The sequence below is a fragment of the Myripristis murdjan genome, chromosome 9, assembly GCF_902150065.1.
Source record: "Myripristis murdjan chromosome 9, fMyrMur1.1, whole genome shotgun sequence".
In the NCBI taxonomy this organism is placed as follows: Eukaryota; Metazoa; Chordata; class Actinopteri; order Holocentriformes; family Holocentridae; genus Myripristis; species Myripristis murdjan.
The window spans coordinates 17,744,239-17,770,977 of NC_043988.1; the positions used below are offsets into that span (position 1 = coordinate 17,744,239).

At 41.4% G+C, this 26,739-nt stretch overlaps 3 protein-coding genes across 9 annotated transcripts in view; 2 read left to right on the forward strand and 1 right to left on the reverse strand.

Moving 5' to 3' along the window:
- tchp (trichoplein, keratin filament binding) overlaps positions 1–2,043 on the forward strand; it is a 4,517-nt gene extending 2,474 nt beyond the window's left edge. Inside the window, 7 exon segments of the mRNA XM_030060147.1 lie at positions 1–30; positions 107–173; positions 272–444; positions 533–614; positions 734–919; positions 1,196–1,339; positions 1,526–2,043. The exon segment at positions 1–30 is cut by the window's left edge and continues 83 nt beyond it. Coding sequence (XP_029916007.1) covers positions 1–30; positions 107–173; positions 272–444; positions 533–614; positions 734–919; positions 1,196–1,339; positions 1,526–1,558 — 715 coding nt within the window. The 3' untranslated portion in view covers positions 1,559–2,043.
- On the reverse strand, positions 2,033–18,250 carry git2a (G protein-coupled receptor kinase interacting ArfGAP 2a). 6 transcript variants are annotated; one of them, XM_030060137.1, is made up of 21 exons: positions 17,558–18,248; positions 14,703–14,836; positions 14,260–14,372; positions 14,000–14,105; positions 13,801–13,887; positions 13,564–13,694; positions 13,381–13,475; positions 13,092–13,137; positions 12,672–12,677; positions 12,536–12,587; positions 12,353–12,425; positions 12,093–12,190; positions 11,866–11,977; positions 11,522–11,664; positions 11,242–11,391; positions 8,544–8,792; positions 7,502–7,591; positions 5,564–5,646; positions 5,176–5,367; positions 3,998–4,061; positions 2,033–3,514 (listed from the first exon to the last, which is right to left on the reverse strand). In XM_030060137.1, exons 1-21 carry the CDS (start codon positions 17,607–17,609, stop codon positions 3,302–3,304), a joined length of 2,289 nt encoding a protein of 762 aa, XP_029915997.1. In that variant the 5' UTR covers positions 17,610–18,248; the 3' UTR covers positions 2,033–3,301. The 6 variants fall into 6 exon arrangements, with proteins under 6 accessions (XP_029915997.1, XP_029916000.1, XP_029915998.1 ...); XM_030060140.1 differs by lacking the exon at positions 12,672–12,677 and having other exon boundaries at positions 12,536–12,584; positions 17,558–18,250; XM_030060138.1 differs by lacking the exon at positions 12,672–12,677 and having other exon boundaries at positions 17,558–18,245.
- ankrd13a (ankyrin repeat domain 13A) lies at positions 17,526–26,739 on the forward strand. Of its 2 annotated transcripts, none has more exons than XM_030060145.1 (15): positions 17,526–17,628; positions 19,844–19,979; positions 20,348–20,472; positions 20,584–20,629; positions 20,932–21,075; positions 21,228–21,417; positions 22,771–22,837; positions 22,947–23,028; positions 23,161–23,222; positions 23,317–23,447; positions 23,594–23,751; positions 23,882–24,010; positions 24,128–24,288; positions 24,451–24,503; positions 24,644–26,739. In XM_030060145.1, exons 3-15 carry the CDS (start codon positions 20,383–20,385, stop codon positions 24,840–24,842), a joined length of 1,512 nt encoding a protein of 503 aa, XP_029916005.1. In that variant the 5' UTR covers positions 17,526–17,628; positions 19,844–19,979; positions 20,348–20,382; the 3' UTR covers positions 24,843–26,739. The 2 variants fall into 2 exon arrangements, with proteins under 2 accessions (XP_029916005.1, XP_029916004.1); XM_030060144.1 differs by lacking the exon at positions 17,526–17,628 and adding an exon at positions 18,905–19,215.

A 26,739-nucleotide genomic window follows, 5' to 3' on the forward strand; every position in this document is an offset into this window, starting at 1 on the left:
GGAGGAAAGGAGAAAGAAGTCTGAGATAGGGTAAGGGATAACTGTTCAGAAATGAGACAAATTACACTGCTTTAGCTATGTGTTCACTGACTTGATGTTCCTCCAGGCAATTCTTGATCCGTCAGTATCGTGCTCAGCTGAAGAGGAGAGCCCAGCAAGTGCAAGAGGAGCTTGTGAGTCCATCTGACCCGCTGCTATTAGAGTATATTACTGAACATTATATCCAGCTTCTCTGGTTTTTATGCTCTTCTTTAATGTCTCTACCCACCAGGAGGCTGACCGCAAGATCCTAGCGGCCATGCTGGAGGGAGAGCAGGAGGACAAAAAGATGGAGAGTGCACGAAGAGAAAGAGCTGTAGCCGATGCTGCATGGATGAAACATGTGATTGAGGAGCAGCTTCAGTTAGAGAGGGAGAGAGAGGCTGAGTTTGACGTTCTGTACAGGTAAGCACCACGCTTCAGTAAGCTCTGACTCTGGGGGACAGATGTCTGCTTCTCTTAAGCTATAAGCCGTTGTGTCTCATCTGCTCAGAGAGGAAGCCCAGCGGGTATGGGAGAAACGGGAGGCGGAGTGGGAGAAGGAGAGGAAAGCCAGAGAGCGGCTCATGCACGAGGTAAATTGGCCTCAGGAGTCGAGGGTTTTAGTGCTGACAAAAATGTAGTTGAAACCTCATTTGAAGTCAAATGACATGGCTACTGAATAACAGCGCTCCACTCTGTTTCTCTGTGAAAGGTTCTCATAGGGAGACAGCAGCAGCTGAAGCTAAAGATGGAGCAGAACCGTGCAGCTCAGGAGGAGTCCCTGAGGAGACGAGAAAAGCTGATCCAAGAACTGGAGCTGGAGAGGGAGACCAGACGCCGGGAGAGGGAGCAAGAAGAGGGCCTCAGAACAGCACGAATGCAAGAGTTAAACGCTCAGGTTAGCACAAGGCTTTTTCTCACATCTTGATAGTCAGGTACTGTGGTGGTTCTCAGTGTTTGTATTGCCATACTGCATTTTGCCAATAAATAAAGTCCTTTGATCATTTAAGGAACTTTAAGAAATGCTGGCACAGTGCAAACAGTGGCTTGACAGCCTGCCTCCTTGCTTTTCAGTTAATTCTCAGGTACACCTGAACTCACTCCACAGCACAGCATTTACTTTCCAGTCTTGGAGATAAAGAGAACTTATGTTGTTTATATCTATGTACTGTAGGTGGAGCAGCGGCGCCAAGAGCAATGGGAGGAGCAGTGCAGGATAGAGCAAGAAGAAAAGGAGGAGCAGGAGGCCCTTCAAATCCAGGAGGAGGAGCTGAGACTGGAGATGGATAGAATAGCCAAGCAAGGCTACCAGGAAAAGGTACAAGATAAAATCAGGCAACCTATGAATGGGTTCTACAAGAAGATTGATGACAGTCAATGTTTATGTTCCAAGACCCAGAATGTTAGTTAAGATGTGGCGGCTACAACCTTTAGAAACATTATACTGGTGATTTCACTTTTGTTGTTCTCTTTAATGTTCAAATCTTTGCTGTCTTTCTTTCAGATTCACAGCAGACCTCGATCAGCCTGGACATGAAGACTGAGCAAGAGCGGCCCTGTTTTCACCTGGCATCAGCGTGCGTCTTTGATGATCCAATCACAAGTGGACAGCTGTGTGCATGCCCTTTCACACCTCACATTGGAATGTGTCTCCACATGCAATCTAGACTGCCCACTTGTGATCACATGACCCAGGATGTATGTTAATGCAAGGTGGAACCAGGGCCATGTAATTTACATGTAATTCGTGTAGATATGTTGGAAGATGCCAATCATTCATTTTTGTTCTCAGGCCATAAGTATGCCAACTTCATGTGACTGAGTATGGCTAGTTGACTGCATGGTTAGAAAAGCACTAAAGGAAAGTTTTGCAATTCTAGAGCTATTCTGTGACTATAGTTTTTAAAAGCTTTTTTGTAGACTCTTTAATATATCAAATCAAGTATTTTTTGTACCAGTGCAAGACTGAATATGAAAGAGGGTTAATAAAAATGTGAAAAACTACAAGAAGTTATAGTTATAAATTAAGTTTATTTAGAAAATAATTATTTTCCCCTGTGCAGCTATAACAGCTGCATGACAAACATCTCTGGACTCCATTCAAGTACAGAGAGGGACATTACCTTGATCAGATTTCAAGTTTGACAATGAACTCTGAACCACATGGTGCGGATGAATCTTGGGTTGCACAATTATACAGGAGACATCAATAGTTCTATCCCATATGTTGCACATTAAATACAAATCTAGCAGCAACAGAACAGAGCACAAAACACATGGACAGACAGGATTATTAGCTCTAAATATCTTGCAACACCACCAACACTGCTATAGCACACAAGACCGCATAATACAGTGCAGTGTCTAGCCTCTCAGAAACACACCAAATCAACATAAGTTAACAGAAGAGCATCTTGCTGGTGAAGAACATAATTTGGCCCCTGAACAGGTGTTATTTGCATTCACTGACAAATGGGCATACATAAATAGCTGCAATAAGTGCATTGCATTGCAGACAGGATTACACTTGGACAGGGGACAAACCATAAATAGCTTTTCTATGCGACACACATTGGCACCGCAGGGCTACAAAATGTGCATAAATGAAGTTCCCAACATTTAACCAAAGGTAATTAAATGCTCAAATTGTTTTGAAGATTCATCTTACAGTATGCTAATGTTTGCACAGTGCAATAAATGAGGGGAAGCTTCTTTAGTTCCAAGAGTGTTGGTAATAACCTTTCATGACTGTGGATTCATGGCTTGTTTATGGCTTTCCAAGCATCCATGTCTGGCTTTGGACTAATTCATGTTAACCAACATCATTTCATGGATGTACTGTACACTGAGTCACAGAGCAGAAAGTTAATTCCTTCCTTTTCGAATAGAAGGCATTTACATAATAGACTAAACATTGTAGATAACTAAGGGAGGCTAAAATGTCAGGACTAATTAAGAAACCATTAAATTCCCCAGGTCAGCTAGCCACTGCTGTCTATACATGTTTGTGTAAACTTAATACTTTTGCTCCAGACAACCTACTCAAAGTTATTACAACCAGCTTGGTATCCTTAAGTTGCTGACTCTTTCCCATAAACAGCATTCAGGCTTTGTCCAATGTTGGCTTTAAATATCTTGAAGACTTGTTATTTTGTATATTATTCTTAAATTAAAAAAGAATGCATGCATATACCACAAATACAAAAAAAGAAAATCATTAAAAAAAAAATACGAGAACAAAAGTGAGATGCTGTTGGCTCTGGCAGCCCTGTAAGTGCTGTTAGTTGGTGTTCTCCTTTGTGGTAATGGTGACAAGCTGCTTGGCTGCCTTGGCAATGTCGTAAGCACATTGGATGACCTGCTGGGTGACAAGCTGCATGTCCGGCCCCGGGCCTCCCTCTGAGGGCACGGCCTTCCTGCATTCACTCTGAAGCCGGTAGGCACTGGAGGTCAACAAGCGCAGGGAGCCCCTCACAGTCTCTGAGCGTGGTTTCTGCACAGGCAGGTTAAAACAGGCTTACTACTGATGGATAAAGTCTGTTAAAAACCAAACTAGCCTGTGCTTAAATATACTTTAGTGTGTAACTCCAGATCCTGCTTTCCTTTGATACTGCCTGAACCTTAATACTGCTTTACAGTAAAATGATGTAATTTTCTCAACTTACCTGATTGTTGTAGCTGTTCAATTATTTGCCTTTACCCCCCTAATTTTACAGAAGCATTACTGATGATTTAATTGTGTAAATATTTAATGAAAGCACCAATAGCCATTGCAACAATGTTGTCACAATATCGATAGGGGTATTTGGTCAAAATACCATGATATTTGATTTTGCCCATATCGCCCAGCACCATTTGGAGATCTGCTAGTTTAAAAAATTATGATGAGCAACATGTCAATAACTTCAAATTACAAACTATTAGTTGGCCTATACATTCATTCCAAGCCAAATATGTATCAGCTTTTTTTTTTTACCTTGGGAAAGAGGGCAGCCATTTCTGTTACAGCCACATGTATTCTTTCTGAGCAGGGTATGAAGCTGTGGGGAGAAGAGAGGTGTCAGCGAAACTGACATGCTGTATTCACACCATATTCCTCAAGTTCACTTTAAAATAATAGATCATTTTTTAGCTGACTATTTACCCCTCCTTATAAATAGTTACCCTTTAAATAAGACAAAAATATTGCGTGCAAGTTAATCAGAAAATAAGTTACTATTTATAACACACCATGCATTAACTTGAAAACCAGGTTAGCACTGACCAGATTAACCTGACATCTGATATACCACACAGTGCCACAAGCGCACACACCTAAGTTCAGCAGTGTTAATGCCATAATCTAATCTGAGCTACAAAGCTGTGCCACTAATATTGTAAAAACTACATGATTTACGCATAACCAAAAGTACAGCGTACTATTCTAATACATGAATTTTAAATATCTAAATAAATCTGACTACAAAAACAATGCCAAACATTTAATAACTTTGATAATTGCATCACAAACACTAAAGACACTACTTCACCAAGCTCTACAAATCAACTAACCACAATAAATGTGATGTCACAGTGTTTGCAGTGAAAAATAAAGACAAGAAGGGCAAGTAAGTATGAAACTGGAAGCATTCACAACATATTTTTTAGGCAAACATTGAGTAGCATATCACAGAAAAAGAGCTAGTCTGTCAGTGGGTGAGAGAGGAACTAAGGTGAGACAGAAAACGTGTGAGGGAGAGAAAAAAACTGTGCCTGGGAGGCAGGGACAGAGGCCAGAGTACCAGGAGGTGGGGTCAGGGGACCGGAGGCTGAGCGGCTGAAGGGGAGGGGGGGGCTTCTCAGCCCAAGGCACCAGAGTGCTGAAGCATCCCAGGCTGTGCCTGAGCCGACGCACACCTTCACGCTCACATGGTCTGCTCACAGGAGCGAGGGACGCGGACCACAACACCAAAAGAACACAACACCGGAGCAAAGGAGTGGAAGCAGAATGAGGGGGCAAAGATAACAGAAAAAAAGCGGAAATAATAGGAAATACACAGTGCTTCACAATACGGTAATGACAGATGTAAAGGCAACTAAAGAACTAAATGAGAAGCAAGGAAGTGAAAGTAAATGATGAAATGACAAAGATCCCTGTCTCCCCTGGGTCCTGACCTGTCGTGTTTGTTCTCCTGAGCGGCCCGGAGCAGCTCTTGGATATTCTTGGTGATCTGCTCAGTCTTGCGGATGACGTCCTCTGTGCTTGGAAGCGTGGGGTCTGACTCCAGCTCCAGATCATCCAGCTCAGGGATAGAGGTGCCCTCCCCTAGCCAACCGCTGCTCCTTAGCCTGCCTCTCCTGCCCACACTGCAGGAGAAAACAGAGATTTGGTCTCTACTGCCACAACCTCAGCTTTGCCTCGTTTGTACTTTTAAGACAAAACAGTGATTAATTTGACTTGAAAATCCTTTTTGACTGTAAGCAAGAGTCAGGTGAGAAAATATCTTATTGTCTTTCACTAAGGTGATTGACACAGCTTGACCCTGTGCATGCAGTCCCTTACCCTGAATCATCCATCTCTGAGTCATTGAATGTATTGTCATAGTCACTGTCTGGCATGCTGCTCTGCTTTTCGAACTTCGAAGCCTAGAAAGAAGAGAAGGAAAAATGACTGATAATAAGAATGTCTCTCAAAATGCTCAATGCCACTGACAATGCAAACTGGAAACATATGTTGGTATAACAGTTGTATTTGATTAAGTATCAAATTCATAGCAGTAAGCAAACTCTGACTGACAAGGCACAATTAAGCATGTTTTGTAAATGTACACCTTCTGTTTGCAGTACATGACGATGAAAAATCTGAGTATAAACAAGTAAAAGCAATGCAGACAACGTTGCATGAAACAAGCCAATAAAGCTATGAAGCGAGAGTACAGAATCAACTTGAAGCTTTTAAAATTGGATTGTCAGGGTTAGTAGACAGAGATTATCCAGGGTTCAGGTAGTTTAAATCTGTCACTATACAATAACTGCTGATGACGTGTTTGAAATTTACCTGAACTGCTTGAACATAAGTGGGCACAAATGATACTGGATCAACAGAATGACTGGAGCCATTACTGACAAAAAGCAACATTATGCTGCTTTGTGCATGAAACCTTTTGAACTCATAAAGAGGGATGGATAAATGGATGACAATAAACACAACAGTCAACAAGTGAGCAGGATTTGAGAAAATAAACAAACTCTGTAGGCTTATCCAATTTTAGGGCTTACTGTATGCTTGGATTATTATAGTCAGCGACACTTGGGTAGAAAGATCCAAAAACACTTTACTTGTATCAAATAGTTTTTCCAAACTGTGGGGATGTAGACCCACGAGAAAAATAATTTGAGAGTTGGAAGTCAGTGCTCAGATGAATTCAGGAAAAAACCTAAGTAACAGCAGTCTGAGCGAAAGCAGGGCAATGACATAACTCAAGTGAATTGCACAAAGCAGGATTGACTAATCCTCATACTCGAGTTGGATTTACGCCACATATTGAAAGCTTTATGCAGATACGCTATCAGACAGCTGTATTTCCAAAGGAGAAGCAGAGACAAACAAGAAGTGCACTAAAGCCACGTACCGTGCAACGATACACTGTACATACCCTTTGCAACAAAATCCTCCTCTTGTTTGTAGTAAAAGATGCAATGATGCACACACAACCTCACATCAAACAATAAATGGCAGAAAATCTGATTTGCAAAATGTTTTGATATGTATTTGTTCTGCTGTAACCGGATAGTGAGCAGCTCCTGGGTGAACAGGGTGTTTTGGTGTGTTACCAGAGGAATTGAAAGCATGCTGTTTGAAGCTCGCTGTGCAAAAATGGACATGTGTTGGTTAGAGACAGGAAATACTGATTTCTCTTTGTATTGGAAGAGGTATAAAATAGGCTTAAAAACGTTTAATTTGAAAAACAGGATAAACTTCAAACAGACTACAGAAATATATCTTAAAGAATTAAGAACAAATTACTACCATACCTGATTTGTCCCCATTCTTTTGACAGATTTAGTCTTATAAGAATTGAATAAGTGCCCCTTTAATAAACACAATCAACCTTCTAAAGCTAACTTGAGATCAAAAGAGACCAAATTAAGTCATTACAGAGGCTTCTTTGGTGAGAAAATAAGCATTAAAATTAGGTGCCACATCATGACAGGTGCACGTCTCGGTTCAACCTCCCGCACTCAGGCAGATGTTTTCCAGATGCAAAACAGCAAAATTCAAAATGTGGAGCGGCACAATGAGGATGGTGCTGATAAAGATCGGTTGGTGAGGGCAGTCTGTGGCGGGTTGGCTCATGCAGTAGGGCAGGTAAAGAGCAGCATATGGAGGACAGAGGGAGAGGGGAGGAGGCGGGGTCGGGGGGCAGGAAGAGATGGCAAGGGACTCCCAGTGGACTTGCTGCGTCCCACAAGGCACAGACCAAGTGAGGAGGTACTTAACCTTTTGAGCACTTTCGTCCTTCGACCAAGACAGGGTGGATGGAAATGAGGGGAGGGATGAAGAGGTGGTCACAAAAGCGCCCCTTTCCGTCTAAAGACAGGGTTTAAATCACATTTTAAGGAGACAGAGTAAAAATGATAACCAAGGGCTCACAGGGAACAGCAAGGCACTGCTCACAGCAGTGCTGTGAACACTAAAAGGATTTTGTTAGGAAAAATGTAAATATGACAAATGAGGTAAAATAATGCACCATAGGCACGTCTCCTGAGGTAGCCAAGCCACTGAATCATGACTGCTGTAGCTAAATTAGGTATACTGAAAACAGAATTCAAGGAAAACAATATCTGAGCCATAACAATAAAGTAACTCCAGGGTTCTACAGTGCAATTATTTCAGTGAATATAGTGATGGCACTTTCAATTGTTTTCACATATTGTGCTTCTATATTTATTCTCTGAGCTCTGTTCCCTTTTTGAGCGCATATGTTCCAGGAAAAAGCATCACTGTAGAGCCTGGGAGTCCTCCAAGACACCAATGTTTTGTTTCATAGACCCAAATGTAACCATGAGCCTTTGCACAGGTACCTTCATTTGAATCGAAAAGAGAATGCAAAGGGATGAGAGGATAAAATTATTTTGTGAGTTTGTCATGCATTACAAAAACACAACAGCATTTTAATGGAAGGTTTAATGCTTTATCGACATGACATACATTACAAACCTTCAAAGTATATCATATTATCTCAGTCCAACAAACAAGCAGCACTCCAGTAAACACCAGATGTGTGGAGAACGGCTTTATGAGGGTCCAAGGCTTGAAATTGACTAACATGGGATGCAGCTAGCTGTGCGTATTTATGAGCATGGCACTGCACTTTCTGATAACTGTCTTAAGAACCAAATTAACTAAGGAACAAACAAACAAACAAACAAACAAACAGGAAAGAGGTTTGCAGACAGGGTGAAGACACAAGAGGGAATGTCTTGGAAGTGGAGAGGTGGAGAAGAAAGGGCAAGGAATGCAGGGTGCAGGTCTTACTTACATGAGGTGGGAAGGGTTGCAGGGTGGGGATACCCTCGTCTGGGTAGGGAGTTTCCCCCTTAGGGAGATAGGGCTTCAGGCCTGAGCCAGTCTCATACATAGACATGGGCCGACTGGCCCGCGCAGACTGCCGGCGTTTCAGGGCTGAGGGGCTGGAGGGGTCAGGGTAGTCTGAACCGCTGGGGATCTGATAGATATTGGTTGTGACCTGCCGCCTGAGAGAGGTGTTCTCGCTTTGCAGAGATTGCAGCTGGAAGAGACGGGTCAGCAATACACTAAGAGGTGCTCTCAGCAAAGCAAAGCTGTTTCTTTCTGCTGTGATCCATTCTGATCTTCACAACATATCATTTTCAGCTTTTATCCCATGACTCCGCACATTATGTTTTGACAGTCTGTTAACTGCCAAGACCGTGACTTGGCCTGGATAAAGAGTCTAACTGGGAGTCACACATTGTAGAACCTGAAGTGAGAATCCACCCTGAGAATACATGTCATCCCTATGATACAGAGAGCTCAATCAATGTTTGTGTTTACCACAGGTGTCATGCTAAGCTGGGAACCAGGGAAGCAAGCCTCACAAAGAAAAAAAGCCGAAGCCGCTTCATTGACAATAAATTGAACACTAGCTTGTGGCTCACAGCTGTAAGATTATAGAAAGTTTGAGTTCATGAGATATTACACAGTAGTTTTAACAATTAAAACTGAATGAAAATTATCTTTTGCACTGCTACCATGTCCAAAAAGTTGGTTTCTCTGTGAATGTTACTAGAACATCTATAGAATTTGTTTCTTGTTGACACAATCAGGAGTCTTTACTAGCTATAGAAGAGTTTGTGCTGTTTTAATGTGAAAGATGTGTGTTATGTATCCACTAAACTGCCTGAAATCATAGGAATACCATGCATTCTATATTAGGGTGGATTTTTCTCTGCAATTCAAAAATGCAAAGCAAGGGGTAAGCAAGCAAAAGGTTGTTGAAAAAGGTAAGCAACACAAGTGGAGTCATAAGGCGAAAATGCAGCTACAGCTACAGAAAAACTTGACACATAAGAATTATGAGAGGTATTAAAGCCATTCAAGAATAAAGAAAATCAAGAAGTTTTAGAAAGACAGGGACACGGTAGTATGGGTGAAGAAAACCTGGCCTGACCTGACACAATGAAGGGGCCTGCATATTGGTCAAGAAAAGAGGGCAGGTACAATTGTCCAGCTGCCAGTATGGTTTAGTCAGTAATCTCAGAGTGACTGACATAAAGGTTTGGTAAAGCCTCACTGACTCCAGTGTCACCATGTCACCTTGGAAGCAAGGCTTCAAGAATTGAAATGAAGTGACAGCTGAAAAAACAGCATCTTAATCATATAATTGTTATTCTAGAAACCTATGCAAATAAACAGTACTGAATAAATTATCTATCTGCCCGGGGAGTAATGTTCCAACAAGAAAGATGACTGCATCTGCAAAACAGTGTATACCTGTCCCTTAAATTAATAATTTTGACTGAGTACTACAATATCATAGTCCACTGACTGTGATTGATTTCAGAATAGCTGATCGGCTGAATATGGTCTGTAATGTCAATGCCAACCCACACAGCTAAATCACATGCTGCACTGTATGTTTACTACAGAGGAGTGCCAGAAAAACCTCTCATATGCAACCAGCAGTCATACAGAGACAGCTTATCAACACAGTCCTTCCAACCAGCCAGATTACAGCCATTTTAACACAGGAAAAAAGCAAAACAAAAATGCAGCCTCACTGACAGGGTTACCATTTTAACAAAGCATTTAGCTGTAAGGTGCTTATCACTTCAACAGATAACAAACTGGCACCAAAGAAAAAGGGAAAACTGAAGTAGCTGGCATATAGCAAGCTCTAAATTGAAGCATATTCCATACATTTGTGCAGAATCTCAATCTTTACAGTTCAGTTATCTGGACTGCTTTTCTTTCAAGAAGCTTTTTATAATAAGGAAGACTTGAGTGGAACAAAGCCAACTTTGTCAATTCAAAAAAATCAGCAGTTTAACTCAACAGTCAGTGTGACAGTATTACAGGTTTGCATCAGCCATGAAGGTTACGTTTTCAACAACAGCAGAGAACTGTGACTTTTTAAATACATGGCAAAAAACAAACAAAACAAAACCATGTGCACAAAATGCAGCATTATCAAACACCCTCAAGAAAAGCTGAAAACGCTCTGCAGACACTTTATGTGATTAACTATAAATAATGAAGCAAGGTTCACACATACAATTTGTTAGTCACTATACATCATATAGGGATGACTCTAAGTCCATGCTTATTATTGAAACATGCTTGTTAGTAACATGAGATAGCACGGCTCTTACTCTAAGGTATTTACTACAAAAATGGAGAATGAATTGTTTGTTGTTATGAACTGGAGCAAGAGTGTATTTCTTCTTCACAAATTCAGAAAAAAGAAACACTTCCTCCAGCTTTGAAATTGAACATGCTGACCAAAACAGAGGGTGGACCAGCAGGGTGTCATATCAGCCTTGCATTGCAACAGAGCATTCCCACTCAGGCAGCTAGGCCCTCATTACAACCCCACAGGCTGGCCTTCCACACCCGAGGCCCATCACACTGGACAGGAGCAGAGCTCCGCTGACCACTGTGGCCCCCCCTCAGTCCGGCCCTCGGTGTTAGCGATCTTACTGGTGGAGCGCAGCGGGTACCTTTTTCTGCATTAGCCTCAATTCATCACTCAGGTTGCTGTTGACTTTCATGAGCTGCTGGATCTTGGCCTCAGAGGCAGAGAGCGCATTTTTCACCTCCAAAAACTCCTGCATAGTAATAGGTCCATCTGAGAGGTCGGAGTCCAGGCTCTGTGGGGAAGATGAGTGACAAGCTCACATCATGTCTATTCTGATGGGACACTAGACAGCTATTTGAAATGAGAAAGACATTTTGGGATGTATTTCCAGGTCTTAATTCAAACAAAGGGTGAACCATTACCTTGGTCCTATCTCCTTTGCTGGAGGGAAGTTCTTGATCTGTATCCTCATCAGAAGCCACGCTGTCATAGTCAGGCTGGTCATTGTCCTGGCCATCACTCCCATGTCTCACACCCACACTTTTCAGGATAAGTTCAACATTGTCTGTAATCAAGCAGACGCAGACTGACATACTTTTTCAGCACTACACTGACAATCATTTATTTATTTTTATTTGTTGTTTTTAGTGAGGCTTTGAAGGTTTGAAGGATTGTTGCCATGTGAAATTTAGTTGTACATGTTACAATGACAATAAAGAATCTATTCTATTCTATTCAATGAGGAAAGTAAGAACTAGACACTGACCTTTGGGACTGGTTACTAGATTCCCTTGCTGTCTGCGTTTTGCATCACTTAGTATGTCAATCACAAGAGTTGCAAATTCATGTGCATTGAATCTTGCAAGCTTTTGGCGTCCCTAAATTAAAAAGGAGGAAACACATAGCATAAAGGTTGTATTGTCATAAAACAACATTAAATTAATGCTGATACATTTGGGCAGTCAAGTTTTGACTGGCGGGGTTCTGACTTGCCTGGTTTCGTGTTGATGAGTACTCTGGGTTCACAGGCAGGAAAGGCACCACAGTCGTTTCTGTCACCAGGGTGCTGTGATTTTGTGTAGCTAACCATACTACAAATAATAGGATATGGACAAAATCATTCAGAAAAACATATTTGGTGCAGTGAAATAGCTGCAACACTGCCAGTAGCTATACCATTGTGAAGAGATGTCACTATAGCTTAAATTTGTTCGCAGAATGCAAACACATCTCTTACTGGATGATTCTGTTACCTGCATCAGTTTCTCTTCTGTCCACCTCATCGTACACGTCCATGGCCAGCTCTTCGAATAAATGATTACTGAGCTGTGTTAAAATCAAGGGTTCAAATATGGTCAGGCATTAGTCATGGGAGGGAAAAAATAGAAAGCTCAGTACAGTAAAATGTTTAAATCAAACACTGCAACGATACTCACAGACTGTAGCTTCTTCTTTGCTGCCTTTGCCAGCTCTGACAAATCTAAACTGCTGCAAACAGAAAGTAACTCTTGTAAACATAGGCTGCTGAAGGGTAAGACCAACATAATGGACACTGTTGTGAATAATACTCACATGTTCCTTATCCATCAAAAGAGAGCAATAAAAAAAGATAACATGTCTCATTTGAATTGATAAAGAGTAGTACTAGCTCTGCTACAATACACCACTCTGATTGAAAAACTAAAAGCTGAGATTGGGTTGAAAAGACATTTTAAACATTTGCAACAATTACAGGGCGGCTGGGTGGGGTATGTGAACTACTTCAGTGGGTCTGTTTCCTCTCAAACAGATAATGGATGCTGCAGTGAGTCCAACAGCATGTCAGGACAGGCCTCAGAGCAAGAATACAACCATAAACAACTGCAACACAGCCACACTGCACACTGCTGGGGTTGAATCAAGTTGAAATCCTCCACTTCAGCACACTAATTCAAAGACAGATCACTAGACACTGACTTAGCTCACGTTGATTTACTCTTGGTGCCTTCTTACCTGTCAGCCATTTGTGGAACAATGAAGTGCTGGCCATTTTTATGATCTGAAAGGGACGATGAGGATGCAGTGGATTACTACAACTACATCATTATGTACAGGGAATATCGTCATGATTCAGTGTGATTTTCATACATAATTACAAGTTATTATGTATGTGGAAAACCCAAACCATGGATTACTCCAAGTAGGGGAAAAAACATATATTTACACGGAAATACTGTTGTACTTATTTCTGCTTAACTACCGAATTAATTGCGAATCTCTCTCTCTCTCTCTCTGTGCGTACCTGGCTTTCTTCCACACAGATAAAACGCCAGTCGATCCGTGAGTTCATACTGAATCTCCACCAGCCTGTCGGCCAGGTCATGATGACCAGCTTGCCTGGAAGACAAAGATTATTCAAAGTTCACTGGTAGATCAATAGGATAAAAGCATCTCATTTCAGAATTATTATTAAAAATTAGCTAACCTTGCATAGTCAATGGGAGTTTTTCCACTGCTGTCAGGAGCTCCAGGGTCTGCCCCATAAACAGTGAGTAGCTCAGCCTGAGATACCTGACCTGCCTTTGCAGCCACATGCAGTGGGGTGTTCCCTTTTTCCTTGAGGAGGGGTTGATAAACATATCAGAACATGAAAACTAAATTCATCAGACGAGATAATCTAAAGACAAAAGTACAGATTGTAAAAGCAGTGGGTGCAACTTACTGGGTGAAAAAAATTAGCTTGGGCTCCCAGCGATAACAACCTCAAGCAGGTCTCAAGATTCCCAGTGCGTACGCTTGAGTGAAGTTGCTGGGAGAGAAAAATCAACAATTACTACAAAAATAAACATTTAAAATGAAGTATTGCACGGTAATCTCTTGCAGCTTTCACCTAATTACAGTGAGCAGCTATTTCTTCTCACCTTGCTTAAATCCTTGGCTGTCAAGCTGTCATCCTCTCGGCAAGGCATGCGATGGACAAATGCTAGCATTTGATATTTGGCCTTTATGAATTCTGTTTTGTTTGGGCTTTTGGGACAACATAAAAAAACAGAGGGTCAAACAAAAATAAGAGTAACAAGTAAAAAGCACATAGTCATGCTTGATGTTCGACAATCACTCTTCTGTTCAGTGACTCAGGATAAACATCGGCATGATCATTTCTCAAACAGTTATGACTCACTGTAGTTTGTCCTGAGGGTTGGCTTTGCGTTTCCCACTCATCACGGACGCAGGGTCCAGAAGAGAGTGCTCCCATATTGAATTTGCACCATTGCTGTATAATGTCTGAACCATCTGAGAGAAATGCAAAAGAAACCTCAATAAAGTGTTTCTGGATGAAAATAGCTTGGACAATGAGTAGTGGTGTGTATTCTGATGTACCACTGCTGCCAACAGATTTGTGTTGAAGAAAAAAGGAATGCAGAATTCACTAGAAACTACAATTGTACTTGATTGTGTGCAAGGATAATGATCTGATCTCAAAATCTAGACATTCCAGCAATGGCAGTTCTACCTCTGAGTGTTCTTGTCATACAAAAATGACAATAACTATGGCAGCAGAACATGCAGTGAAATGTGGTTTCACACCAGAGAAAATAGACTTGTCCCGTATGGGGTTATTACTTGGAGCTGTGTAGGAGGCCATGGTGTGTGTGTCAGGTGGCGGACTTGAGAGCTGTGTCTGCCCAGACTTCGATGAACACTACAGCACTCATCACAAATCAACACACCCCTGTTCACAGAGGCCCAGCGAGGTTCTGAGAAGGAAGAGAAAACAATAAAGCCCCCCAAAAAAATAATGACACTTAAACTCGAAATCTAATTGTTGAATCACAGCAAGTGTTAGTTTTACTCATATAGAAAGAAACTATTCATTTGACATGTCTGAAGTATAATTATTAGCACACTTTTATGGCATCCACCTCCCTCGGGTTAGATCAGCTCTGGCTTCATGTGCAGATACCACTCTTAGCTTTGAGCCCATAAATCAGTTAGATATGCATCACAAGTCATCACAGCTTTTCCTCTGTTCACACATGCTTTATTCAAATCTCTGAAATGCTGGTCTTGGCATCCCAGTTCTCTTTTTACTCATCTGCAAACTCCACCCCAAGCAAATCCATTCTTGTGGCCTCACAAGCTTACAAAGGACATCAATCACAAATATGCCTTTAGAGCCTCTTTACCTTAAGTACCCTGCTGAGATCACTGCAGATTAAGGAACAGTATTTATACTAATGTAATATGAACAGCAAACACAGCCTTGGGCACATATTGTTGAATGCAACATTGAGGTTAGACCATTATTTAACCTGTTATCACAACATGCCTTGAAGGCGTTTTTCTGGTACACATACAAACTGATGGAAGCTAACTACAAAAAAGTAGTAAGTCCGCCCTGCTCTGGAGGCAGGAAACTACGATAGTGATAAGTATAATGAGCTTTTAAAGCTTTTCTTTGACTCCAGTTCAATAGATTTGGGCTAGTGGTGAAGTCAAGCTGCATGTAAAGGGGAAGTGCAGACATTCATATATAAATGGGGAGTTTAAAGGCAACCAAGAACCTCAACCTAATTGAGTAATACAATAGCTTCCTCTTTCAAAAAAAATGCCACAGAGGTTTTGTGCTGCATATTCAGGTAGTGCATTTTACACCCTGATAACATAGTTGAGAGCTGTGATAAAATGTAGTTACAGATTCTCTTTAACATAAAAACACAAATGTTTACTTAACTTTGACCTATAGTATTTAACACAATGCACTTCATACAACTGTCTGAGTTACTAATCTGTACAGACTCTTCTGATGGTAAACATGCAAGATGGGAGTAAGACTACAAGTAAATATACAGATACTCAGATAAGCAACATATTGGCTGACAAACAGACCGAGTGGCTGACACTGTGAGAGAAGAGACGGGGAGGTTTGTGAACTCTCCTTTGCAGCAGCTGAGGTGCGGGAGGGACAGCTGCAGTGGGTGCTGGACTGGTCAGATTCTGGCACCTGGTGCCCAGTTCTGAGTGTCTCCTCCTAACTCCACTAAGAACTGAGTGCTGACAAGCTGCCACATGCCTCCTTTACCCTTTCCTCAACAAGTGCTGCTAAAATTAATAGCACATTTAGAATCTCTAAAAATATTCACACCCAACAACTGGTAACAGTGGAATGGGGAGGCAGCCCAGGCCAGCTGGTGTGGAGAGACGGGGGCTTAACTAATTTAACTGATATGATCAGAGACTGGATAGTACTGAGGAGGGTCCTTAAATGTATTTATATATCTGTCATCTTATTACTTTATTGTTTTGTGTAGATGACTAGCAAAAATAGAATGAAAGCATTTCTTTTTTAAATAATGACCTATATTGTTCACCCACATTTGCTCAGCCTTAAAGTTAGTGTGTAAAGCTTAACAATAGAAAAAAAATTTCCTGCATTCAAAGCAGGCAGTCAATGCACTCAGCATCCTGTTTTGCTTCCTGTGCTCACTGAAAAACATCACGTCATTTCTGAATAAAAGGAACACTTTGCAAAGTACCTTGGACACAATGCCACTTTGAATTGCTCGGCTTTCTCAGAAATGTCATTTTTCAAGTCTACTCCACTGCCATTTGCTATAGGTACAACTAAGTAAGTGGCCTGATCTGATATTTTACATGGTGTACAATGTTTTCAACATCTTGTCATCAACCCCTCTTCAAAAAGACCCCTACCAATTACCAGTTGAGATCAACATAGTTGGCTCAATCACTCACACTGACAAGAGTTTGTTGAAGCTGACAAAAAGAGTAAAGTACCTTGAAAACATGGGATATATCTCTCACTTACTCCCAATATTCTTGTGCAGACTACAAGAAGCACCCATTAAAGGAAATCACTTTACCTACTGTGTCACTCTGACTCTACTTTTTATAAAGACGGATGCAACCATCAGAGTCCTAATTCACAGATAAGATGAAGATCTCAGATTTACAATGCAGCACCTTGCTGATCTAGAATGAGTTCTCCAAAATGGGTAATTAAATTTCCAGTGTGGTCATGGGGACTTCTGCACTCCATAAATGAGGTTTGAGATTGATGCAGACTTTAAAGTGTTGTTTGTAGAACAACAGTATATGTGCACTGACCGACCATTAAGAACGCTGTCTGATTTGAAGTAGTTACAAACTGGATGGAAACAGCTTCAGACAGGATAACAGGTTGAGCTCTGATTACATTCTCAACGCAAGAGCTGCAACGCTGCCAGCAAACTACAGCAACAACTTGTCTTCCTCTTTATGTGAAAAACAATAACAATGCATAACTTGTATCAATAAGTAATATGATCAAGCAAGCAGCCTCTGCCACCACTGATTGTTTGATTTGAGCCTAAAGAGTAAAGGCTTTGGCTAAGTAGCCTGAGAACGAGTAGTGGATAAATGACGGCTAGGCTAAAGCAGCACAGACTGCAGGAGTGGATGGAGTTACAGTCGAGCCTTACCTGGGACGCTGCAATCGGCACAGACCTCACTGTTTCGAAGGCGTTTAGACATCCTTTGCTCAGGAAGAAAGGTCAGAAATGGACTGAATAGTAGCTAACGTTATGTCTGTTCAGCTAATCATTGATTACTCTGTAGGGGGTGCCTTCCGCGTTAGCTAGAGCTAGCTAATTACTTATAATCCAAACGGCAAGCAGCCACTTTAGGCTAACTACTGTTAGCCTTGTCGATACAACTAATTTTTGGCGCTGTAACGTTAACACCTGACGCATGTATGGTACAAATGCCGCTTCCAGTAACTTGGCTAACTTAGCGAGAGGCACCTAACAAGCTAACTGGCTACCCTGTCAGCCCTCAGCAGTCTACACATAGCGCAGGAGCCGCAGCAGACCCAGTGGCAGCTGCGACCGCGGCGGCAGCTTGGTGCACTACACAACCGACGCGCAGTGCTCACAAACCCAACATTTGTATGGGTGAGCTCGATTTATGTACCGTCTTAGCGCAACGGTACAGCGAATATGGTTTCTGTTTAAAAAAAATTGTAACGTCGTTTATTGCATTTGTATTGCTCAAACATGTTTTGGCAATAACCCTGTCATACCAAAATCACTGCACCACTTTTTGACGTAAATGGATACAAAACAATCTAACGGGGTCACCGAATCAAACCCACCCTAACTGATAACAATGTCAACATCTTTGTCAACGGGGCTGTGGTTGTGCTTGATTAACACTTTGTGTCACTCCAGAGAAGCAAACTATGCATTCAAACCACCAAACTGAATAATCAATCATTTTAAAACTAGCAAGTGTCTCCGTGTAAACATAAGCAGGAGTTGACGGTCCGGAAAGTTTCTCTGGGATTTGCTATCTTTCTGGAACGTAACGAGCTAACCGACGGTCTCATTCAGATATGACGTTACAGGTAAAACTGAAAATACTCATCTGTGAAGACTGGATTATTTCGTCTAATGTGAGATGTTTAGTTTCATAGTCAAATCGAGTGTGGTCGTTGCATTGGCAGGACGTATTTAAATAAAACAATATCCTTGCGTAAATAAAGCTGTATAGCTGTTACACTTCAATTAAAATAGTGTGGTCCCCTATCCCTTTAAATGGAATGGGTAGGTCCTTACTGGAACGTACCACTCTATCTTTCTAAAGGAGTATTTGTTTTCGTTTATAAATCCAGTTTATACTATATTTAATGATAAATGTAATACACGTCATTAATAATATCGATAAATTTGCATCTTTAAAGGGATCGGTAAGCTGTGTTGGTTTGGCTGTATGTATTTATGTTTGTTTTTAAAAAAAGAAAATCTATCGTAATGGTGCGGTCCTGACACTTCCTTGTTCAAAAGTTTTATTTACGGGAAGGTCCTGGGAGAAGTTGGCCACCGGCTAGCGTATTTTGTCAATATTATCGGCACATATCGAGGAAATGAATCACATTTGTCGTACATTTGGGAATAACTAGGGTGTCGCACGGGCCTTTCCACATGGCTGTGATATTAAGCTGGCTGATGTTGCTCTGAAAAGCTCCGCAAAGAGGAAGATGTCCACGGCTAACGTTAGCGAAGATTTTAGGGTGAAGTTTCCATTGCATTCCTCAGTGTGGGAGAATGATTACAGGAAATTGGAGAGAGAATTAACACAGGTTTGTAACACATGTTTTTGTCCAAGCTGTCTCATACTGTCTAACTCTGCTGTAGTCGCTAGCGAGATGAAGCCAAGCGATGTACGTCAGTTATTTTGGTCTCCATAGTAATCATGCAGTTAATGTAGGCCAGGCATCAGTGGCTTGGCAGATGCTTCGTTCCACCACGCACAGATGGTGTTTGATGTATGTGGATACATATTCACAGATCAGTGACATGTTTACCTTTAGAGTATGACTCATATGTAGACGAGACATGATGCGTGATCGTGTCACCAGGCTTGAATGTAAACACGCTGTCATCCTCGGTTATTTAGTAGCAAATTAAAAGGTGTGAAAACTAGGATGTCCAGCAGCTGATTTTATACCATTAGACGAACAACCATCTACCAGGCATACGAAAACAACTATGATTTTAGAAAAGTGTTACTTTTTAGTGTCACTGTTTGTACCTAACTTCATCACGTTGGTGCTACTATACTACAATATACAAGACTTGATAAATACTTGTCAGTCTACACCGATGGGGAAATTCTGTTCTGCCAATTAAAATGATGGGTTTTCCCTTCAGATATTTCCCAGTCATGCTGAATGGCACATACTTAAGTGTCCACTTAATTTTTCCCAGAATGACATAGAAGCCGTGGATCCCAGAGGGAGGACACCTCTGCACCTCGCTGTGTCGCTGGGGCACCTGGAGTCAGTGAGAGTCCTTCTGAGACATGGCGCTGAAGTGACTAAAGAAAACGCCAAGAACTGGACAGGTTAGGCACACAGCATCTCCCTGGTTAATGACGGCAGACAGGGAATGCTGTGTTTGTGTTAATGCTTCCTGGACTTGTCTTGCAGATGACATGCTTTTAGTGGGTTTTGTGGGCTATTTAATCACTAAGAGCCCTTCTCACATTAACCTACACATCATCCAAATGGGATTTCTTGCAAAAAAAAAAAAAAAAGCATAACCAAGCTTGTGTATTCCGGCTGTAGTGAAACAGTATCACTTTTGCTGTCTATTACCGTCATTTTGAGGTCTTCTAATGGATGGTTGCAGTTTGTGGAGGACAAATAGGCCTTACGGTAGGCCTAAAACATTCAGTGGTATGTTTACACTTGCCTGTGTGTTTGTGTGCAGTGCTGCAGGAGGCAGTGAGCACTGGAGACCCAGAGATGGTTCAGCTGGTGCTTCAGCGCAGAGACTACCTCAAAGCCTCCACAGCCCTAGGAGGAGTGCCTGAGCTGCTGTCCAAGATCAGAGAGGTTTTGCCTTAAAAAACTTCCCTGTCTTGTTTTCTGCCTGTGCCTTTGCCACCTGTGTAAAACATTTACTAGCAGAAACACTAATTGTCTTGTCTGTCTTTTCATCCCCAGTCTCCAGATTTCTATATGGAAATGAAATGGGAGTTCACAAGTTGGAGTAAGCTCTTTTTTTATGGATACAAACATAATAGAGGCAAAGTAGATTGAGTGTGTATGGCATACATTTGTAACTGTTGAAAAAAGTATTCACACACATTTTATTATTCAATAGCCTTTACTTTATTATGCATGTGAAATAAACAAACTTTGCCCAAAAACATTGGTCTGGTCATACTGGAAAAACAACATGCCTTCCTCTTGGCAGGTTCAACATTGTTTTTGGTTTAGTAACAAAACACAGTGTGTTGTAAAGTGCAGATGTTGTTATCATTCTTATGATTCTTACACGATGTTTCGCAGTTCCTCTTGTATCCCGGGTTTGTCCAAGTGATGTTTGCCGCATTTGGAAAAGTGGTGCCAGTCTGCGAGTGGACGCCACTCTTCTGGGCTTTGAGAACATGACCTGGATCAGAGGACGCCGAAGCTACATCTTCAGGGGAGATGGTGTGTGTTTGAGCTGTGTTATGCAAATGTACTAATAATGGCACTAATAATACAATAGCATTATTAGTGTGATTCTTACAGTTATCTGTACAAAATGATTTTATCAGAAATTATTTAGTTATCCGTTTTTATGTATTTATTTATTTTGGCAGATGCATGCACAGAGTTGATGGAGGTGAACCACGATGAGGAGGTGGTGGACACTGAACGCTTCAACATATCACAGGAGATGGAGGATGTCACACTAGATTCAATGCAGCCAGCCGAACAGGAAGTTGCCAAGAGGCTGACCAGTCCTATTGTCAACACATACCTGGACACCAAGGATATTGCTTTTGAGAGGCAAGAGTCCGTACTTTTTCTTTTAACTTCTTCCTATCAACACACTGTTCAACTGCTTCTTCAACCAGTTTCACAGTGACAGCATTTCATGATAACGAACAGCTCTCAGAAAAATTCCACACCCATCCTAGTATCAATGTGATTTTGTACTGACCACTGAGCAAGAAATTTTCGCATCTAGTCACTCACTAGCATCTAATTCTCTGTACAGCACTATTTCCATCAAAATGTTATCTGTTACCCTGCATATTAACAATGAGAAGAAGTTGGCTCAGGTCCTGTCCCTCGTACATCATTTAATTAACCCATGCTAATTTCACGCCAGCTGTTTCAAATTATGACTGTAGTTTGTATCCAGCTAGCTTGATTCCTCACATGCAGGTTGTTGATTGATTTGTTATAGTTGGATTCATCTCTCCTCAACAATTGCGTGCCTCCATTTTTGAGGGGAAAAAGGCGCCATGAGTGCAGAGCCAAACCTGTGACCAGTAATCATACAGCAGGCTGGCACTGCATCATTGCTAAAGTGGCAGCACCGCTGAACAGGAGTTAATAATTGAGGGATATGAGGAACATGTCTTATCTGAACACTTAACCATGGAATGCAGTGGTGACAAAGCATATAAAAGCAGGGAGCAATAGGGCAGATAAAGGTTTAAATAGACTACTTACAATTGCAACTATAGCCCATATTGCATCATTGTAGTTACCTATACAGGTATTTCTCTAGTGGAATTCAGAATTGCAGGATACGACTTTTCTTGCTTGTTATGAGTCCACACCGTATGATTTATTTAAACATCTTCTTGGTGCCAGTGGCACTGGCCCAAAAAGGATATAGGAACAAATCTGTATCAAATATAAACATAAACATATTCTTCAAACTGGTAAGCTGTAAATAATCCTTTATCAACTAAACCGGCATCTTTAAAAAGACCAAAGGATTTTGGCAATCTCTCAATGCATATTCTCTTCTAAAAGCCTGTCTAATTATTATTGGCACCTCTCTAAGGACAGCTGCAGCCATATCTAGAAATGAGTTCATGGACAGGGTAGGTTTAAAAAGGCCTGGTCTTAATCCAGCCAGCTCGAAGGCTGTGATTTGGCAGATTTGAGTTTAAGGAGCTGTAGCTCTGGTAGCAAGTTAGACTTGACGTTAAGATTGCTAACAACAGGAATGGAAAATTATAGGCTTATGTAAAATGTATTCAAGTATGAGGCCAGAGGCCCAGCATCAATGTGTTTTTGAGGTTGCATATATTTATCAGATACTCTACAGGCATTATTGCTCGAGTAATGCTGCCTGCTGTGAAAATCAGGCAGCACAATAAATACAATAACTGTTTCTCGCAGGAGCAAGTCTGGGATATGGGGCTGGAGGACTGACAAAACCGAAGCTGTCAATGGATTTGAAGCAAAGGTTCATATCAGTGATAAACTATCTTTTTGTTTTAATCAGCAAGATTTGCTACCTAAAACACTGCATTGTATTAATATTATATGATGCTAGATTCTGGTTGTTTTCACAGGTATTCAGTGTGAACAATGTGAATGTGGTAATAAGGACAAGGACAGAGCATCTTACAGATGAGGAGAAGGCCAGGATAAAAAGTACGAGTAAAACTTTGTCCAATCATATTTTCATTATATAATAAAAATGTCACCTTTCTTCACTAATGAGCCACAGACCTATATTGAGTCATACTGTGTGACAGTATTGAAGTTAGATTTTTTTGTTCAAAGGTGAGAGGAACGTCCTTGAGTCTCTCCTGGGGACTGTGGAGCAGCACATAAGTGCGCAGGGGGTAAGACAGAGTTAGTAATTACATGAGCATGCAGTGTTTTTGTCCCGCCAGTGCTTTGATTTGATATATATGCTTGACTTTGTTGTCCTGACAGGACCTTACTCTGGAGTATGCAACTGCCACCAACCCCACTGCCATCACTCCAGAGGAATATTTTGACCCCGACTTTGACTTGGGAAATAGAGACATTGGCCGACCTATTGAGCTGAGCATCCGAACACAGAAGTAAGTAAACTGGCACTGTGGCTAAAGAAACTTCATAATAGTTCATTTTTCATAGCTGTGACAGGTTTTATAAATTATCATTACTAGGAAATTGTATTTTACCATGTGCATTTTTGAGCAAAGTGTGTTTCTGTTGTTTCACACAGGTTCAAAGGCACATTGTGGATGAGTGAGGAACACCCCCTGTCCCTGGTGGAGCAGGTAACTCCCATTATCGACCTCATGGCTCGGACCAGTTCCCATTTTGCACGGCTGCGAGACTTTGTCACCCTGAAGTTTCCTCCTGGGTTTCCTGTTAAAATAGGTACTTTGAATTCCATGACTTTTTATGCTGACCAGAATTTCCTGTTGTATGCTCAGTCAACCAAAAGGCTCTCATTCACCCTTTGAAGTCTATTTTTAAGTCTAATCTTTTGTTTGTCGTTCGCTCGCAGAGATTCCCCTGTTTCACGTGCTCAATGCCAGGATTACCTTTGGTAATGTCAACAAGTGCAGTACAGAGGAGCAAGTGAACACACCCACCGCAGCCACACCAACATCTTCAGACGATGGAGAAGCTGCTGGTAGGAATGCAGCCAGACTGAGCAGCAAACATATCAGCGAAAAAACGAAAGTTGTAAAGGTGCAAAGCTGTTATACACTTTTTCTTAATACGGCTCCTGTGGTTTGCATCCATCCAGCACCCCCTGCATTCCAGGTGTGTCCCTCAGTGTTTGAGGTGCCACCGCACTACCGCCATCGGGGGGGCAGCCGCCACACACCCATGTCCAACCATGATGAGGAACTTTTGCAGTATGCCATCCATCAGAGTCTTCTGGAGTCTAGCAGAGTACCAGGACAGGTCAGAGGGCAGCAATAATGGGACAAAATGTGATACCTCGCACAAATATTCTGCTCAATTTTTTTTTCCACCAATATTCTCCTTGATCTTACAATATTCTCATCACGTTGTAGCATTTTTCTGATAGCCTCTGAAGCATTCTGCCTGATTATATCATTACAGGAGGAGGTCTGGGATGATGCCAGTGATTCTATGCCCAATAGCCAGAGTGACAGGTAGGAATATGGACTACAAATATTGGCAACCAGTAGGGTAAACAATACTTTTGAATATTTGCCGGGATTTAGCTGACAGTGTAAATATCTATAAAACCATAGAGATGCTGCTGGAACCCATTTTCCCCTTGTTATTCTAGGAGTATCCCAGAGGGGGTGCTGGTGGAATATGGAAACACCTTCAGTCCTGAAAGTTCAGTCTTGGCCCCTAGCCCTGACTCAGATCTCCGCCTGGCCATGGAGCTATCAGCACGAGCTCAAGAGGAAGAGGAGATCAGGAGGAAGCAGGAGGAAGAAGAATTGGAGAGAATACTGCAGCTATCACTCACTGAGAAATAAAAAGGGATAAGAGGTAATAGGGAGTGAGGCTCACCAAAGTCCTCCTTTTCCAGATCCAGAAGCAGCAACCACCACACCTCAAATTACCTTCCCAGCCACTGTAGTCATCTATGCAACCTCAGAGTTTTTCTGCAGCAGGTCATCATTGCACAGGCAATATCAAACTCTCGGTATTCAGTATTTTCCAAAAGCTATTTTTGGTAAGAACATACTCCTTTATATATTTGTATCTCCACATAACGCGTATCACTTCTCGATCCTCAAACTTCATCCATGGACTCTTTGAGATTGTTTTAGATTTTTTTTTTCCAGTTGAAAGTGACAGCTGCAACCCATAAATGTGTTGACCATTTCATTATCATAGGTGGGGTTAAGTCAGTGTAATTGAGAGGCGGCAACTCAGCTGTTTTGGACTGCTAGATGTGACTTTATATAACAGTGGCCCTCAAATGTGGTCTTCATTGTCCCTGAGTATTGCTGTTTTTTTAATCCTGCCTGGTAGTCCATTTCCTTCAGATGTAATCCAAGGTGTAAGTCAGTTCCTGATCAAACAACAGGAGTGAACATTACTTCCAGAAAAGAAACTAGCACCAACCTGGACCTTGAGGACATGGTTTTAGGGCCACTGCTACAAAGTCTTCCTGCTGAGTCACTTTGCAGAGGGTCATGGTCACACTAAATGATTGAATATCTCAGGGTTCCACTATTCCACAGTTCCTTCACTTTGGAATAAGGTTTGTTAATTAATTGTAAAAACAATGGGAATCGTAGCGTGGTAATTTATGCCAAGTTTCTTTTGTGCAAAATGGTATCAGCCCTTTGCATATCTCTCATTGCTTTACCTATTATTATTTCGTAACTCTGGGTTCCATTCAGTTACAGCCAGCTAGCAGGTTCATAGGTAAATACGAAGCAAGGTTCTTCTACGCAGTGAATGTTCAGTATTCAGATGGGTAATGAAAGCATGTTACTATGAGAGAAAATGCAAATCAGCTGCATGATGATGTTGCTGAAGAAGAATAGGATGAGGGCCTAAATCTACCTTAGATAGAAACCAGATTTGACCCTCTAACCTTTGTGGTTAGAGAGGTTGTCTTTATTTAAATGGATCATCAGTTGCCACTGAGCGACGTCAGCCATTATCACCTCAGTTCAAAGAAGCAATAGCAGAGGAAGCTCTGCCTGTCTGTGGATACATAGCATGCGGTTTAGCAGCGATCACGCAGCCAGTGTAGATAGATAATTATAACAGGTCCATTCATTGTTTAGGATTTTTTCTGAAATAAGTCCTCAGAATCAACAGATAAGGGAGATTTTGGAGCCATTTATTGCCACAAAAAACTGGAGTTGTCCAAGGTGAAGAAAAGACAGTGGACTGACAGATGAAGTATGTCTGCCATATCAAGGATTTGTTTGGGATGCAGGTGCCAATGGATTTTTTTTCTCTGAAAGCTTGGTTGTGGGAGAGCGGTGATGACTATTCTGTGTGATGCCACTCTGACTACATTTTGTTAAGTCAAACAGGATTTTTTTTTAAATTTTCACAACTTACAAACCAAGATGAAGCTGTTAAAGGTTTAATTGGGTGGTGCTGAATAAAATTAATTAACCACTATAGTTGATTTCACAAATGACAAACCACTCATTAAAGTTTCTCCCCTTTGCTTTCTCTGGTTGTCAGGGGCTTCAGCTCAAAAACTAATGATCAAATTGCCAAACTGCTGAACAGTCTACTTTACCATGGTTAGCTTTGGTTAGATTAACTGGGAACTTTCTTTGTAATGCACCATTTGCTAGCTGCATTTTTTTTTATTGTTATTTTATTTTGGGGTTTAAATTTTAAGAAAATTTGTTTGTTTTAAGATGTTATTTCTTAAATAAAAGCACTTTATTTCCA